This window comes from Anolis carolinensis, chromosome 5, assembly GCF_035594765.1.
Source record: "Anolis carolinensis isolate JA03-04 chromosome 5, rAnoCar3.1.pri, whole genome shotgun sequence".
NCBI classification, from domain to species: Eukaryota; Metazoa; Chordata; class Lepidosauria; order Squamata; family Dactyloidae; genus Anolis; species Anolis carolinensis.
In genome coordinates, this window is record NC_085845.1 from 173,982,356 (window position 1) to 173,999,395 (window position 17,040).

General features: G+C 41.2%; 1 protein-coding gene across 9 annotated transcripts in view; it reads left to right on the forward strand.

Moving 5' to 3' along the window:
* Positions 1–16,223, forward strand: part of card10 (caspase recruitment domain family member 10) — a 79,392-nt gene extending 63,169 nt beyond the window's left edge. For all 9 annotated transcript variants that reach the window (XM_062982972.1, XM_062982976.1, XM_062982975.1 and 6 more), the window contains 8 exons: positions 179–302; positions 647–887; positions 6,943–7,000; positions 7,868–7,958; positions 8,130–8,282; positions 9,838–9,959; positions 10,761–10,876; positions 15,490–16,223. In XM_062982972.1, coding sequence (XP_062839042.1) covers positions 179–302; positions 647–887; positions 6,943–7,000; positions 7,868–7,958; positions 8,130–8,282; positions 9,838–9,959; positions 10,761–10,876; positions 15,490–15,697 — 1,113 coding nt within the window. In that variant the 3' untranslated portion in view covers positions 15,698–16,223. The remainder of the gene's footprint in view (positions 1–178; positions 303–646; positions 888–6,942; positions 7,001–7,867; positions 7,959–8,129; positions 8,283–9,837; positions 9,960–10,760; positions 10,877–15,489) is intronic.
* The last annotated feature ends 817 nt before the right edge of the window (positions 16,224–17,040 follow it).

The following is a 17,040-nucleotide window of genomic DNA, read 5'->3' on the forward strand; positions in this document are numbered from 1 at the left end:
TGAACAGTGCCACAGAGAGCTATTGAATTGGTATAACTGTATAGTGTGGATACACCATAAGATGACTGAAGGTGGGGAAAGAGGAGTATGAACATAATTGCTTTGCAGTCCAGAAATATTATGAAGCTTATGGATGCTTGATCTGTCTGTTTCCCTTCTTTTTGTGTTTCTGTTACAGCTTAGGAGGACACAGCTAAATGGGGAGGTGCTCTCCCTTGAGAACTGCACCCGAGAGGTAGCGTACCTGAGTCTGTTGCACTGGGATGACCCATCTTCTCTCATCTTCCTGCCTGATAGGAAAGGTAAATTGTCTTCAAAGGATGTGTTGTGTGTGGCTGCTTATCCTTAATTCATCTGGACAGTCAAGGCAGTGTGTATTCTGCACATCTGTGAACTGAACATCTGTCTTAGAAGTTTCCATTTTTGAATTTGATTAAAACATACAATATGAAGTTTCTAGATACTGTGATGGCAGAATAATAACTCAAAACCCTGAGTCAAGACTTAGTGAGACTTCACTGCAGTATAATTTTAGTGCCATCTTTCTCCATTCTACTCTTGATTGTAGAATGGAGGATGTTGAACTAGGTAGATCTCTGTTCTTATCCATCAAGGGCTTTTCTTCTTTGCCTTCTCTCCTTGTTAGGATATCATTCTCTCAAAGAAGCCCTAGATGCTGGACAGAGGGTTCCTGGTGACTCCTTCTATGTGCGGGCCAACTTGAACCTCCTGGACCTTGCAGATCCAAATGGGCTGTGTGTGAAGTGCCGAGAGATCCTGCACATCACTGACACCTTGCACAAGGGACGACTGGAATGGTATTGTGCCCGAGTAGACCCTTTCACTCTCCGGGACTTGGATAAAGGCACAGTACCTAATTACAGCAGGTAATGGACAAATGGGTGGGTGCTGGGTGGAAGAACTACTTTTGCATGTCAGTCAGTTTTTGGTGCCTAATAAGATTGAGTTTGGAAAAAGTTGCTTTTTTTTTTTGCATTATGACACCCAACACTAGGCATGTTAGCTAGGGGAATTTCTGGAAAGTCTAGTTGCTTTGGATCTCAATCCTGAGAAAAGCAGGGCCATCATCATCGTTATCATCCAATTCCTCCAAATCTCCATTGATTCCAAAAAGAGAAAATAGTCCACTGCATTTCCTCTAGTAAGGACCAAGCCTCATTTGCTGTGCTTGTGGTTTGCTTGCAAAAGGTCCAGAAGTCAGTCTTTGGCATCTCCAATTTTAAAAAGGACTGAATAGCCTCTGAAGAGGAAGGTCCAAGTCAACAATCTTTGACTAGACAGACCAAGGGTTTGACCTCGTGTAAGTCAGCTTTTAAAACTCTTCAATATGAGATGTAGAATCATAAAATTAGAGATGTACTCCAGAAGCACTGCTCAATGCAGAAAAACCAACTCGAGCATTCCTGGCAAGTAGTCGTTCAACCTTATTTTGAAGATGTCTGGAAAGGGAAACTCCATTACTTCTCTAGGCAATTGATTCCATTGCTGAACTTTTACTGTAAAGAAATTCCTTCTAGGTTCAATTGAAATCTACTCACCTGTAACTTCAAACCATCAGACTTGGTCCTCTTATCTGGTGCAGCAGAGAACAAGTCTCCCTCCAGCTCTCTGTGGCAACCCTTAATTCATAATGTTTGCCCCTCAGTCTTCTTTTCACCAAATTCAACATGCCTACTTTCTCAACTTTTCCCATATGTTTGTTCTCTATATATTCTTGTTATTCTTGTTGCCCTTCTCTGCATAAACTCCAACTTGTTTATAACCACCCTATTTTTTGTTATCCAAAAAGAAATATATGTTGGTCCTTACTTCATGGAACCAGGATGATGGACAATTGGCCATCCAGATGTTTGGTTTTAAACTGCCCCATCCCCAACGGCATGGTCAGTGTTAATTAGTGGGAAATGTAGTCAAAAATATTTGGAGGGAAAAAGTATCTGAAGGAATGTCTGAAGGAGAAATACAGGGTATTTCAAAAAGATGGACCCAGTTTGAAATTACTATATCTCTGCGACCACAAAATGTCCATGAAGAAAACTAGTTTCAAATGATTACCACTAGATGCCTCTCCTAAAATGCCTAAAATGCCATTGAAATGCACACTGCATCGCAATTATGGATTTAGTCTTGCTGAACTGAACCTTATATTGTGGGGTTGCTATCTTGTGAATGACTGAGGGTAGGGGCTGTTTGTTCACTGAGAGTGGCATCTAGTGATAATCATTTGAAACTCTATGTCCCACATTGTCAAAGGGTAGGAGCTTTATTCATGGATGGTTTGTGGTTGCAGAGATATAGTGATTTTAAATCGGGTCAATTTTTTTTTGGAAATACCCTGTATTTATAAGAGAACAATTATTTTTTTTGACGCATGTGCATGTGTGAATTCTAGAGAGTGCTCCCTTCCCTCATCAATTTCATCAAGAAGGTCCTTGTTCAGCGCCATTTATTTAAGAAATGCAAACAGCTGGAATACACATCAGGCCTTGTGGAACGTTCTGCCCACAGAGGATTTGGTCAGCATTGTGTCTGTGGGATTCAACAAAACATTCATATTTAAATTGGGGTTTAAACACTATTTTGGAATATTTATGTAATTTATTGGATTAATTTTAGACAGACTTGGTTTTAGAGTGCTAATTGAGTTTTATTTGGTTCTCGCTTCAATTGCATTTCTATTGGATTTTTTTTTTTTTTGCTGATAAGGTTGGCTGTGTACATTACTGAATAAATAAACGTAGGCTTAGTTGAGAGCCCACAAAAATTATGTTTTGCTCGACAGCTCTCAAAATTCTTCCAACCAGCTTCCTAGATGGGGGATTCTGGGGTCTGTACTCAAGAGGGCAGTGTTTGGACAATGCTGGGTAACGCAGTGAAATAGCATTTGAAATGCTTCTCCTAGACAGACAATCTCAGATATGTAAGAAATTGATCACTGTTTCCTAATGTATGGGGTAGGTTTTCACAGTCTATTGCTCAAATGTCTTCTTAGATAGGGGTACATCCACAGGACTTTCTTTGGTCATTATGTACCAAGCTTACGTTTAATATTAACTTATTTCATCATTAAATCATTTATACTTCATAGGAATACAGAGCAGCGTATACTAAAATGAGTTTGGCCAATTTAAATCATATAAAAACAGTACTGTAAAAATGTTTACTTGTTTTATATTCCACCTTTCTTCTGATATAGTAGCTTACAATGTAAAAATTGAACAATTAGAACAAGGAAGTCAAAACCAGTTGAAAACGTTTAAAACAATTTAAAGCCATAAGACATGTTCAAATATAGGAAATACAGTGGAACCTTTACTTAAGAGCATCTCAACTTAAGAGCATTTTGAGTTAAGAGATGTCACTCAGCCTGTGGTTTGCTTTGACATCAGGGGAGTGTTTTGAGTTAAGAGTTAGCACCAGTTTTCTTTCTTTCTTGTTCCATGTGCATTTATTCATTATTTGTTTTTTTAGAAAGTACATTTTCTTATTTTAAAACATGTAACAAAATAGGGTTTCAGGGGATTGGAATGGACATAGCATTTCAATGCATTTCAGTGCGAAAATTAACTTTGATATAAGAGCATTTTGTGTTAAGAGCTTGGTCACCAAATGAATTAAATTCTTAAGTCAAGTTTCCTCTGTATAGAGCAGGTCTATATAGGGAGCCCCGGTGGCAAAGTGTGTTAAAGCACTGAGCTGCTGAACTTGCAGACCAAAAGGTCCCAGGTTCAAATCCCGGGAGTGGAGTGAGCCTCCGCTGTTAGCTCCAGCTTCTGCCAACCTAGCAGTTTGAAAACATGCCAATGTGAGTAGATCAATAGGTACCGCTCCAGCGGGAAGGTAACGGCGCTCCATGCAGTCATGCCAGCTACATGACCTTGGAGGTGTCTACAGACAACGCCGGCTCTTCAGCTTAGAAATGGAGATGAGCACCAACTTCCAGAGTCGGACATGACTGGACTTAACGTCAGGGGAAACCTTTACCTTTTAGAGCAGGTCCCAAAGACTTAAATTTGAAAAAAAAAAACCACCCAACAACATGATTTTAATTCTTACTGGAATTATACCACTATTGGCACCAGTTATGTCTTGGGAAAAGGACAGTGCTCTAGCAGAGAAGTTCTTTCCCCACATCTTCCTACATTGTGTTTTCCCTATTGTTGAACATTTTATATAGGGAGAGGTTCTTTCAACTTGCAAGGCCTCAAACTTAAGTCCTGAATGTAATTGATAGGACCTTGAGTTGAGACCAGAAGTATACTGAGCAGCCAATGTATATGGCTCCTTTGTGATGTTCCGATCAATGATCTAGCTGCTCCATTTTGCATCAATTGTAGTTTCCAAGTCCTGTTAAAGCACATTTCCACCTATACAACATTATAGTAGTCTAATCCATACTTACCAGTGTATGACTATCCTGTTTGGGATGGCTAGCACGAGAGCGTTGTAAACCTGGGGATAGAAAATGGGTGGCCCTCCTGGTAACTCCCATTATCCTTCACCATTTGCTATGGTCTGATGGAAAATGCAGTCCAACATCCAGAGGACCACACATTTTCATACTTCTCGGCATAAAGTACTTGGAACAGAGTGGAAGTCAGTAATGTTGTACATAAAAGCTAAATCTGTGGCCTTTAATCATTTAAATTAATAATTCAGAGCCCTCTTCAGTAGACCAGAAAGGCATCTGAGATTTAATCATGCAACACTTGAAAAGAAAAGAAGATGAATTACTATTCTTTTAAAATTTTATTATAAATACTTATAAAAACTGCAGGTGGGAGGCTACGTCTTAAAAGAGGCATTCCCTTGTCACTGTCTCCTCCAAAGATAGTTCCTGCTGCAACAATTATGAATGCCATTTATAAAACAAAGGGAATGTGCCTTTTTTCTTGTGGACTGCTGAGTGTTGGAGCCCCAAAACATATGGAACGCTGCTATTTGCTCATCCCTAGCTCAGTCAGTAGCAGCCTTAATGAAAGTCCATTTTACATTCTCTCTGTTTAGTTACCACAGTTCAGTATTACATATCTATCCTGTCACTGCATCTTTTAGCCTCAGGACAAAGGGATTTTTTGGTGGTGGTGGGGAGTTTCAGTGCTTGGTAGTACCCAAGGAAAATTAATGGAATCAGCCATGCCAGCTTATATTAGTTTAACGTTCTCACTGCCAGTAAGACTAAAGAAGTACACTATAGCCCTTTAGAGTGAGAAAAGAAACATGTACAAAACTGGAGATGTCAGTGGTCTGTAGAATCTGTGTACATGCATGTATATATGCTTTCAAGTTTCCTGTTGATTTATGGAAAAATATTCAGAAATAGTTTTACTATGCCTTTTCTCTGAAATATAGCCTACAGCACCTGTTGTTTTTTGATGGACTCTTACCCAGTTACTAATCAGGAATGACCATTGTGGCTTATCTCCCAAGACCAGATAGGATCTGGTGCCTTTAAGATATTATTATTTTATTATTATTTACAGCATTTATATTCTGCCCTTCTCACCCGAAGGGGCCTCAGGGCGGATCACATTACACATATAGGCAAACATTCAATGCCTTTTTAACATAGAACAAAGACAAACAAACATAGGCTCTGAGCGGGTCTCGAACTCATGATCTCCTGGTCAGAGTGATTCATTGCAGTTAATTGCAGCTGGCTTGCTCTCCCGCCTGCGCCACAGCCCGGGCCTATATTTAGACAAAACCAAAATTTCTATCAAGAAAGTGGGGTTCATGGAAAGTATGCAGGCAGGGTACACCAGGCATAGGCAAACTTCAGCCCTCCAGGTGTTTTGGACTTCAACTCTCACTACCAGCTGTTAGGAATTGTGAGAGTTGAATTCCAAAACACCACATTTATATATACAATGTTCCCTCACTACTTCGCGGATCACTTTTTGCGGATTCGCTATTTCACGGTTTTTCAATAAACTCTAAAAGACTATTATAAATCATAAAAAATTACAATTTACAGCCTCAGGAAGGGAGGAAGGAGAAGACAACGGGAGAGAAAAGGAGCCCAAGTGCCAACGGAAGGAGAAGGAGGAAATTTATCAACACACAATTGGTTGATAAAGACTTAAAATTGTGTATAACTGCTAAAATAATGTATAAATATTAAAATAAATATAGCGTCCCTACTTCGTGGATTTTCACTTATTGCAGGTGGTCCTGGAACCTACCCCCAGTGATAAAGTGAGGGAACACTGTATTTAGAACACCTACTGGTTGAGCATTGTTCCTGGGAGTGTTTGTCTGCTCAGATTGCTGAATACTTTAGACCAATGGTTCTCAACCTGTGAGTCCCCAGATGTTTTGGCCTTCAGCTCCCAGATATCCTAACAGCTGGTAAGCAGGCTGGGATTTCTGGGAGTTGTAGGCCAAAACATCTGGGGACCCACAGGTTGAGAACCACTGCTTTAGACAATTATTGCAGTGATTGTCAAATCTGCACCATCACCTGCCTGTGATATCAGATAGCCCAATCTCTACTGCAGATATTTTGAGTTGTAACTCACACAATCCCATACCATTGGAGTTGAAATTAAAAGTGTCTGGAGGGTCAAAGGCTCCTCAGTCCTTCACAAAGATGTATGGCATATACTTGTGTTTTTGAATCTTCTTTCACAAATAGGAACTGATGCTCGTAGTCAGTTGATAGGGATCAGAATGAGAAAAATCTCAATAAGCTTTGCTTGCTGAAATGGCTGTGTGGGTGGCACATTTCTGTATATTCAAGCAGAGCCTGGAAACATTACTTTTTTGTGGGTGCCATAATTCTCAGAATCCCCATGGCATGCTGTGCTTTTGAGTGCTCTCTCTCTCTCTCTAGCTTCTTGAGAGCTGTTGTCCGCACTTTATTGCTTTTGTCTCAGTTCCAACTGTAAGTAAAATCATGTCCAATTGTCTTTCTTTCAGGGCTCAACAGCTCTTGAAGATCCAGGCAGCAGCACAACAGAAAGGCAACAGGATTAAGGTGAGCAGGGTAAAAGAAATTGGGGAGTGGGGGAGATTTAGAAACCAAAAAAGGCAAGCTTTTAGGGTTGCGACTGAGATAATATTAGCTTTTGGACTTCCTTTGTTTTACTGTTTTTAATCCTTAACCTTAATAATTAGTCTATATTCATTATTGTGAATAGGATTTTAAATCATGAGTTATAATGATGTATTTTGCAAATGTTTTTGATTGTGTAATTTTGATGTGTTAAGCTGCTGTGAGCATGAGTCTACTATCATCAAGACACCTACAAGTAAGTATCATGGTAGTGGTGATGATATGTGGATTGGAAAGAAGGAAATAACTATTTTATTGCAGGTTTCTTCTTTTTTTCCTTGTTGCATTTACATCCTGCCTTCCTTCCAGTAAGATAGTGGTCATCCATGGCTCTCCTTCTCTCCACTATCTTCACAATAAATCTTAGAAGGAAGGCCAGGCCGCGGAGGAGGAGGAGAGACTTATGGAGTGTAGGAGGTAGACAACTTGCTCTCATGGGTTCAGGAAAAACTATAGCAGAGGTCTAAGAACTGTTTGTAGTAGCACAGCAATATGGCTATTGTTATTGATGTTGCATTTACTCTGTTCTCTTACTGGAGGGTCGAAGTGATGTCTTTCAATGTTTTCTTGAGGTATTTTGTAAAGAAAGGTGGAGGAAAAAGAAACATTTAATTACACAAATGCCATTCCTCCTCGCTTGGGAATTGTATCTGAAAGCAGTGTCAGTTTTGACTTGCAGTAAATGTGTAGCTGTCTTTTGGTGAGCATGCGAGTGTAACATTCTTGTGGTTTGTGCCTCCCTTTCTCTTTTCCTCTTCTCCCTTCCTAACCTTTCCTTGCTTGGTTTAGCTGAAGAAACGAGCCTTGGACCAACTTCGCCTGATGAAATATAAGAGCAAAGAAGGCCAGAGTGAGACCTTTTGGTCAGATCCTTGCCTAGGTAATTCCAATGCCACCATCTCTGCTCTTCTTCATGAGAGAAATACTTTCTTTTGAATTAATGTTCTGTTCCATATCAGTGGGGCCTAAGGATGTTACTTTCTTGAATTACAGTTCTCAGGTTAATCCAATCATTACTCAGCTGATGCTGTTCTCTGTCTTCTATATACAGATGGGGTTATGAAACCTTATAGTCCAGTACATCCTCTGTTGGTGCAGAACCATCGCCCTGTTGTGATCTCACCAAGTTGCTTATCTTCCTGGATCATCAGGAATCTTATGGGTCTCCCTTCTTCACATCAGGACTTTTTTTTGTTCCCAACTGGTAAGCTGAGAGGCTTGAGTGACTGAAGAAACCTCCAAGATGTTAGTATCAGGAAAAGGAAAATAGGTGTCCTTCCTAGTTCTGGAGGTCATCCAGAATCACCTTAAACAGCATATCTGGCATGAAACCACGCCTAGAAGCAAGCTTGCTATAGGAACTGGCAACACCACCTCTGAGTATTCCTTGACTAAGAAAACCCTATGAAAAATTAATGGGGTTGCCATAAGTCAATAGGCAACCTGAAGGCACACACACACATTTATAATACAAGATGCTGCCTGTCTTATAAGGGACATATTTTTGGCCCTCAAATAAAGGACACTTGGCAAGTCTACTGATGAAGCATCTTTCTTCTTAAACTGGGTGGGAAAAATAAAACATTCTGAGTGAGTGTTTTGCATCCCCACCTCTCCATCAAGATAGTCCATATCCTGGTGCAGGGAAACAGAATTCCCAAAATCTAGATGTATGTAGCTCATATTAATGGACTGCAGCGCCATAACAAAGAACACTATTTACCAGTATAGTGATTCTGAAATCATCAAATGATTTTGGGACTGCTTTGTGAACTACCTTGGGGTTGTGATGGTCAGGTAAATGTGTGTCATCAAAACTGAAGGTTCAAGTGGCTTTTATTAGGTCAGGTGGTGAGGCCAACACACTGGGCCTGAAGAAAGGTGTTACTCCTTGGTAGAGCCTCTTAAGCAATATGATTGGTCACATCATATGCTAACATGAAACACAGCTGAGATGATCATCCCAGATGTTGTGGGGCAGCAGTAGCATCCTGTTGCTGTTCCTTCTGAGCCTTTTAACTTTGGAGGATAGAACTATATGCGCTTCATAGCTTGCCCCAATTTCTTTAAACTGGCCTGCTGCACTCAGATGTGGCTGACAATACTATTTTGTCCTAGAACGAGGAGTCATCTCAGGTATTATAACATCTGGAATGAGATCTAGCTGCAGATCTTTGAAAGAAAATAGAGGTTGAAACCAAATTTTCTCAACCTTGTGCCTCCTAGATATGTTGGACTACAACTACACACAGTCATAATGCTCTGTGTCTATGGATAATGGGATTTGGAGTCCAATGCCAATCTGAATAGCCCTAAAATGGGGGGTGCTGGCAAAGGGCTTCTATTCATTCCAGTTTGTCTCGAGCTCCTTGTCCCAGTGTTAATGCCACTTTACTCTTCCTTGTTGCACATGGATCTCTGTATCTTTTCTTGCAAAAGAAAAAAAAGCTGGTCAAAAATTGGAAATAGATTAAAAAAGAAAGATCTATTATACCTGGTAATAAGACCCAGTTTGTTCAATAGACCATACTTGCAATAAGTGTTCCTAGGGTTGAAGCCTTAGGCTGTGTTTCCCTGCTCACATAATTGGAAGCTAATGTCATTGAATTCTCTGGGATTTACTTCTGATAAGACATGCACAGCAGGATCCAGGCTTTGTGTCTGACCCTAGCATTCAGGATCATTTTGTTGCACATATTGGCATTTTCTCTCCGAGAGTCTTTTTCTTTTGTGGCTACTCTTGTTGCTTCTTTTCACAGATGCCCTTGAGGAACAAAGGCTCTCCTTTGCCTCCTCTAAGAACAGTGTTAATGCTGATAGGATCTCTCAAAGGCAGAAGGATTGCAGGACAATCCGTGCTATCCAAGAAGCGATTGGAAAGGTGAGGAGTAGAGCCAGCAGCTGCATTGCTGATAGAATGGGCTGAATAAAGTATTATGCTAAGTCGGCTGTAGGGAAGGACTCCAGGTTATATCCAACATTCAGAAGAAATCATCTAAGATGACTCCCTTTACTAATGTGGCTAAAGAGAGACCAAGTATCTAAAAGTGATGACATAAAGGATCTGACACTGTATTCAGGGGAAAAAATCCAGTACTTACTGTACAGGAGACCTCTGGGGAGTCTGCCAGCCACTTGCTTCTGCCTCCTGAATGAACGAGCAGAAGGTGGAAGTGGGCAGATGGTGGAATTTTTTTTTAGAATTTAGGAGCACTTTGGATTTCTCCACTAGGGTTGCTCGACCTGTATTTATTTTTGGTAGAGTTGTGCATTGACAATAATGCCTTGCAGACAAGTGTGGTCAGTTATCATTTCATGTTAGATCATTTTTCTTGCCTTCTCTGAAGAAGGAGCTGCAAGACAGTGAGTCCTGTAGGTCTGTGAACTGGATCGCTATCCTTGTCAAGCTCTAAAGACGGAGTGCTTCTGAAGGTGGCTGCAGGCTTCTACTCCCAAACACCCAGACATTTTGAACACCCAGCCTATTATATATCAGATGACCCTGCCTTTCGATTGTCTCTTTTTCTTCATAGGGTTGGTTGTAAATCCCGCCTTTTAATGGAATTACTATTGGAAAAGCAATGATATTTTGCAGTGTGAGGTGTTTGATTTAATGTAACTTGTCAGGTCTGGCTTATTTCTTTTCCATTTGAATCAGTAAATCTCTTGAATTTCCTTGCAGAATAAACACTGCCTGCTAGATCTGGAGGTCCAGGTGGTGAAGGATCTAATTAAAAGTGAAATACACCCGATTGTTGTCCATGTTGAGGTTACTGAGAAGAACATCAGGGGAGTCAGGTACGAGAAGGCTTTTTCCAGGCTGGCAAAAATTATGAGTTGGATGGGAGGTGGGTGGGCAAAGCTAGTTACCTTGAAAGAATACAGCAGGAACATGAGCTGGAAGGGGAGTCCCTGCCTGCACAAAGTGGTACCTATTTATTTTCAGGGTTTATATGAAGATCTGTTTGTCATCCTTGATGATTTCTGGTTGCAGTTGTTGCAGGACAAGTACAACTGTGAACATGAAGGATTGTGATTGTTTGGTCTCTTATGGGGCAATCCTATCCATGTTTTCATGGATGTAAAGACCACTGTGTTCATTGCTCACAGGTTACTGTGTGCAGGAGTGAAGCTGAATCTTAGTAGATGCTGCTGAACTTGAAGTAATATCATTGGGCTTCTTTGAGCAGAAGCTGAGCTCCAAATACACGCCACAAATCCTTCATCCAAATCATGTCAGCCAAATTATTTTGGCACCTAAGGCAGGAAAGCTCACAAGCACCACTCCCTAGCTCTGGCAGTAAAACTACAAGAACAAATTAAATAACCACTATGTACTGTTCTTTGGTGCCATCCCAAATCTACAGCTTAGGGCAGCTGCTCCACTCTCCCTAATGGTAGGGTATGTGGTGCACAAACTCAGCCAAATTATTTTGGCATATATGAGGCAGAAAATTCCCCAGACACCTCTCTCCCAATCCTTGCAGTCAAAATACATCAAAAATAAACAGCAATTTACTGCCCTTTTGTGAGCACTGCAGATCTGTTCCCTGAAGCAGCCACCTCTTCTCTGTAATCATAGGGCCTCCTCTGTTGAAGACTGTCAAGGAAACCACTGTGAGCTTGGCAGTACATATATGCATCTGCCTCCTTTTGGGAGTGCCTTGATTATGTGTTCCTACATATGGGGTTGGGCTGGATGGCCCTTGTGGTGTTTTCCCACTATATGATTTTACGATTTATATCAATGTGAGGGTTTGAAGGAAGTGGGAACAAACTTGATAGCAACGTTTCTCCATGCCGTACTTAATATGGAAAAGATTGTCTTTCAAGAACAAGGGTGGACAACTGTGGAATGAAAAGCACATTATCTCCCAGGAGTCCATGGAATGTAACATCCTGTTGTTATACCTAAAGTAAAGGTAAAGGTTTCCCCTGACGTTAAGTCCAGTCGTGATCGACTCTGGGGGTTGGTGCTCATCTCCATTTCTAAGCCGAAGAGACGGCATTGTCCATAGACACCTCCAGGTCATGTGGCTGGCTTGACTGCATGGAGCACCGTTACCTTCCCACCGGAGCAGTACCTATTGATCTACTCACATTTTGCATGTTTTCAAACTGCTAGGTTGGCAGGAGCTGGGGCTAACAGTGGGTGCTCATTCCACTCCCAGGATTTGAACCTGGCACCTTTTGGTCCGCAAGTTCAGCAGCTCAGCGCTTTAATGCACTGTGCCACCAGGGGCCATGTTATACCTACTCCTGCAAAAATGCATCCAGATTCTCCCAGGTGTCCTCTAGGGGAAATGGGGAATTCTCATCATATTTTAAAGTCTTCCTAGGATAATTTAGGTTCAGGAAAGTGCCTTTTAAACAAGCAGGAAGTGTGCTGAACTCACTTTTTAAAAGACTTCTCCAGGACAGATAGTTCCCTAGGGACATCCAAAATAAGATGGAAATGCCCCCATACCCTGTAGGAGGCACATGGAATTAAACTGATTTAAAATATTTTACATGTTTACATGTTTTTGACTATTGGGGCTTAGACAACCTCCCAACATGGCAAACCCACATTCCCCAGAGCAGTGGTTCTCAACCTGTGGGTCCCCTAGTGTTTTGGCCTTCAACTCCCAGAAATCCTAACAGCTGGTAAACTGGCTGGAATTTCTGGGAGTTATAGGCCAAAACACCTGGGGACCCACAGGTTGAGAACCACTGCCCTAGAGGTTATTTTGGAGAATTTTCTGATCTCCAGGATGACTGCAGGACACAAAAAGTTGCCATGTTATGTCTACACCTTCTCAAGAATAAATAGCCACCCTTCATATGTTAACTGGCTCTTACCTCTCCATAGAAATAAAAAGCTGCTTCTCTTCTGCCTTAGAAGGTGGCATCTGCTTTCTACTATAAATTGTAATGCCTGTATATTGTCTTTTCCCCTATCCCAAAGCATGTTGAAAGTTCAAGGCAATACTGACAGCATACCAGCTGGGAATTCAAGATATATATAGATATACCATACATATAAACAAACCTACCCTCTGGACCTGGAGATCTGCTTCTTTGTAGGTTTACACAATATCTGCTAGGAATCATCTGTTTTAAAATCCGTATTGCATGAGCTTTCCATTAGGAAAAGAGAGATGGACAAAGCATAACACTTGGTTTGCAGTCAGCTTACCAGGGTGCTCAAAACTTGAACACTCTCATCTTTAATTTAATTGTCTCCAAAGGCAAAACGTGTTATTGATAAGCTTCTGGGATTGTATTGTGCCATTGAAATCTAACTCTCCTTCTGCTTTCTCTCCTTCTTTTATGGTTTTAGGCCTTAAAGGGCCTTTTAAAAAGCAGAAAGGAAAAGAAACGGGTAAATCAAGGTCACGTCAGACAAGCAGATGTCAGTCATCTATTGTTTATAACAGCTTTGTTACCAATAGTTCAAAATTGCAAATTGGTAAACACTGTTTACAAACTGTCCTGCCTTTGATGCACATTAGAGAAGCTCTACTTCTAAGTAAAAAAGCAAGCAAATAAAACATTGTGTAGGCTAGAAACACAGTGGGGAGTGAAAGAGAAGCAGCAAACTCTCCTTCTCAGGCTTTTTTTTTCTGTAGTGAATCTGGAAAAAGGCACAGATGCTTAATGAATTGGCAAAGGAGAAATAGCATAATTTTACCTTTTCCAGACTGCTTGGCTTTTAAACCCTGTGGAGGAAGCGCTGTATTTTCTCTGTGGCTGGTAGAGATGCTGAGTTGGCTGATAAAGGAGGGACATTCTGTCACCCCTTCTTCAGCCTGCTTAAGTCCCAGGCGAATAGTTAAATTACAAATTGGTTTACAACTCAATCTATTAGATATTCAAAAAGAGGTTATCAACCCTTGGTTTTTAAAAAAAATTTTTTTTAGAAAAAAGACAAATAATAGCAGTAAATGTGTTGTAGAAGGTTTTCATGGCCAGAATCATTGGGTTGCTATGAGTTTTCCAGGCTGTATGGCCATGTTCCAGAAGCATTCTCTCCTGACATTTCGTCCACATCTGTGGCAGGCAACCTCAGAGGTTGTGGGGTAAATTGGAAAACTAAGCAAGGGAGATTTATATATCTGTGGAATGTCCAGGGTGGGAGAAACAACTCTTGTCTGTTAGAGGTAAGTGTGAATGTTGTAACAAAGGATTCCCCCAGGCAGGAATCAGCAAGGCCTTGAAGCTGGCAAGGCCATTAAATGCTAATCAAGGCAATTAATTACAACATTGACACTTGCCTCCAACAGATAAGAGTTCTTTCTCCCATCCTGGACATTCCACAGATATATAAACCTCCCTTGCTTAGTTTCCAATGTACCTCACAACCTCTGAGAATGCCTGCCATATATGTGGGCAAAATGTCCAGAGAGAATACTTTTGGAACATGGCCATACAGACCAGAAAACTCACAGCAACCCAGTAGCAGTAAAGCTTCCCTGGAAGACATTCTTACCCATCTTTTCTTTAAATACCTAACTAGTGGGGAAGATGTTTTTGAGGATATACTGTCATTTTATTCAGAATGATTCTAGACCGTGCCAGCTTTCTGTACTAATTGGCCACAATTTGGAAAAATTATATTGTTGGAGGCCCTTCCACACAGCCATATATAACCCATAATATCAAGGCAGATAATCCACAATATCTGCTTTGAACTGGGTTATCTAAATCAACACTGCCATATAACCCAGTTCAAAGCAGAAAACGTGGGATTTTATATAGCTGTGTGGAAGGGGCCTCAGAATCCTTTAGGTAGAAAGGAGTTGTTATATAAAAAGTAACTTTTCTAAGCTCTGGAATGGATTCTGAACTCGTAGAATGTATCTTGAATTTTCAGTAGTTCATTTGCACACAGAAGGCATGCAGAACATTATAGAAATCTCACGTAGCACATAGGAATGCTGAAAGCTGCCCTGAAGGCTTCATTTAGTTCACTATTATTGTAGTAACTGCATGGTTTCAGGCAGGTGTTCTTTCCTAGCCCTTTCTGAGGAAGTGGAAGGTTGAGCTAAAGCTTTGATTTAAATATGCATGGACCACCAGGGTTTGCCAAGTACTAAAGGTTGACGACAGTGTTTTGGGATGTTGCAGTGTCCTCAGCTGTCAAAAAAATCTAAGATCCTTCAGCCAGAAACCTGAAATGTTTGCATCTGCTAGACTGCTAGCGATGCAGGTATAATGTAATTTGTAATGTTGCAGTAGTGCAACGGGCAATGGAGACACCAGCCAAAGCATTTCCTTGGCAGCCCATCAGTTCTTGGGATCAGACCATTAGACTTCTGTGTGCTTAAACTAACATGCTTGACTTAGCCCATCTCTGCTACTGCATTATTCATAGCATCCAGAAGAATATACTGATGGTGCATTTCTGCTCTTCTGTGCTTTTCTCCTAGGAGTTTACTTGGGAAACCAGGCCGCCGTGATTCTGACTTACTGAAGGAATGCCGGAGGGCTGAGGTTGCACTTCACTCTTTGCCCTGCTCGTGGGCTTGGGTGGACCCCCAGGCCTGGGGTAGTGCTGAGGAGCTGGTGAAGGTGGTGCGAGCCCAAGTGTTCCAGGAGCAGACCAGGATAGTGTGGGTTGAAGAGAATGATGTATGATCTTGCTATGCCTTGCTATATTTTTTGGATGTCTATGGAAAATTGGCCTCTGCAGGACAGTGGCTTGGACCATGATCTTCCAAGGTTTTTTCTGGACCTTAGATTCGAACCATTCATTCATGTCTTTGGGGTCCAGTTATTTCTTTGATTATCCTGAAAATGGGAGAAATCTCATGTGAAAAGTGCCTCTCCATTTCATTACCTTTTCAACATTTCCAAATCAGCCAGTGTCTGATTCAACAACATCCACTTAACTGTCCCAGATCCTGTATTTCTGATTCTTGTTTCTTCATCATTTCAGTTCCTACTAGAATTGGGTGCATTAGTTGGGAGGAGAAGGGGCCAGAGGGAAGATGCTTTTGCATGCATTTACATATGTGGACATAGAGTGTCCACCTCCTTGATCTTGGCAACTGTAAGTGGGGTTGTGATACATTCATATTGTTGTGGACTCTCAGTTGTGTGTAAATTATTAATTGAGTTTTCTGCTTATTAAATGTGGATTAAATTGGACTTCCAAAGGAAACGAGTCGCTCATTGTTTCTTTCAGTGTTTGCTGGATTTTGATTCTAGGCAGGGCCATCAAGAGCAAATTCAAGCCTTTGAGGAGATATTATTTGGGTCCACTAGTTATGATTCCCAAATTTTTCAACCTGCAATATGAGATAGTTATTTCTATTAGCAGACCAGCTCAGAATTGGCTGGTACTCATGAGGCAAGTTAATATAAAGCCCACCTGAACTCTCATAAAAGCAGGGCCTCTTCCAAGAATTACATATTATTATATGATTAGTACTCTCTTGGGAATCCAGAATTCTTGCCTTTGTGAGTCTTGGTGTGAGGTTTACATAGCCTACCACATGTTACCTGGACCTGTAGAACTGCAGAGTAAGAAAAATGGGTGTCAGTTGTGCTTACAACTAATGGACCTTGAGGCAATTTTGCTACATACCACTTCTCCTGCTCACTCGAAAAGTACTGAATTTGGGACTGCTCTTTCTCAAAGACAAATGTATATGCAACATAGTTGGGCTCTAGGCCTCCTTCTGGATCACTAGACCTCAATAATGTGTGCTGTCTCCTCACTCCCCACACAGAACTCAGATCCCAGGATGGATTCCTGTTTGTTTTCAATCTTTCCTTCCTGTGATGTATCTCCCATTCCCTTCCTGGCTTTTGTGCTAGCAGAGGGCCAAGTTGTGCCAGTGAAATGGCTGTTTCTAGTTAAAGAACAGTGGCCTTGTGACCAGCATTCTTGCAGGCCTGGCCCTATTAGTAGGTGCAATGAGACAGCTACTACATTTGGCAAATGCTGTGGAGGAGCACCAGCAAGTTTTTGAAGG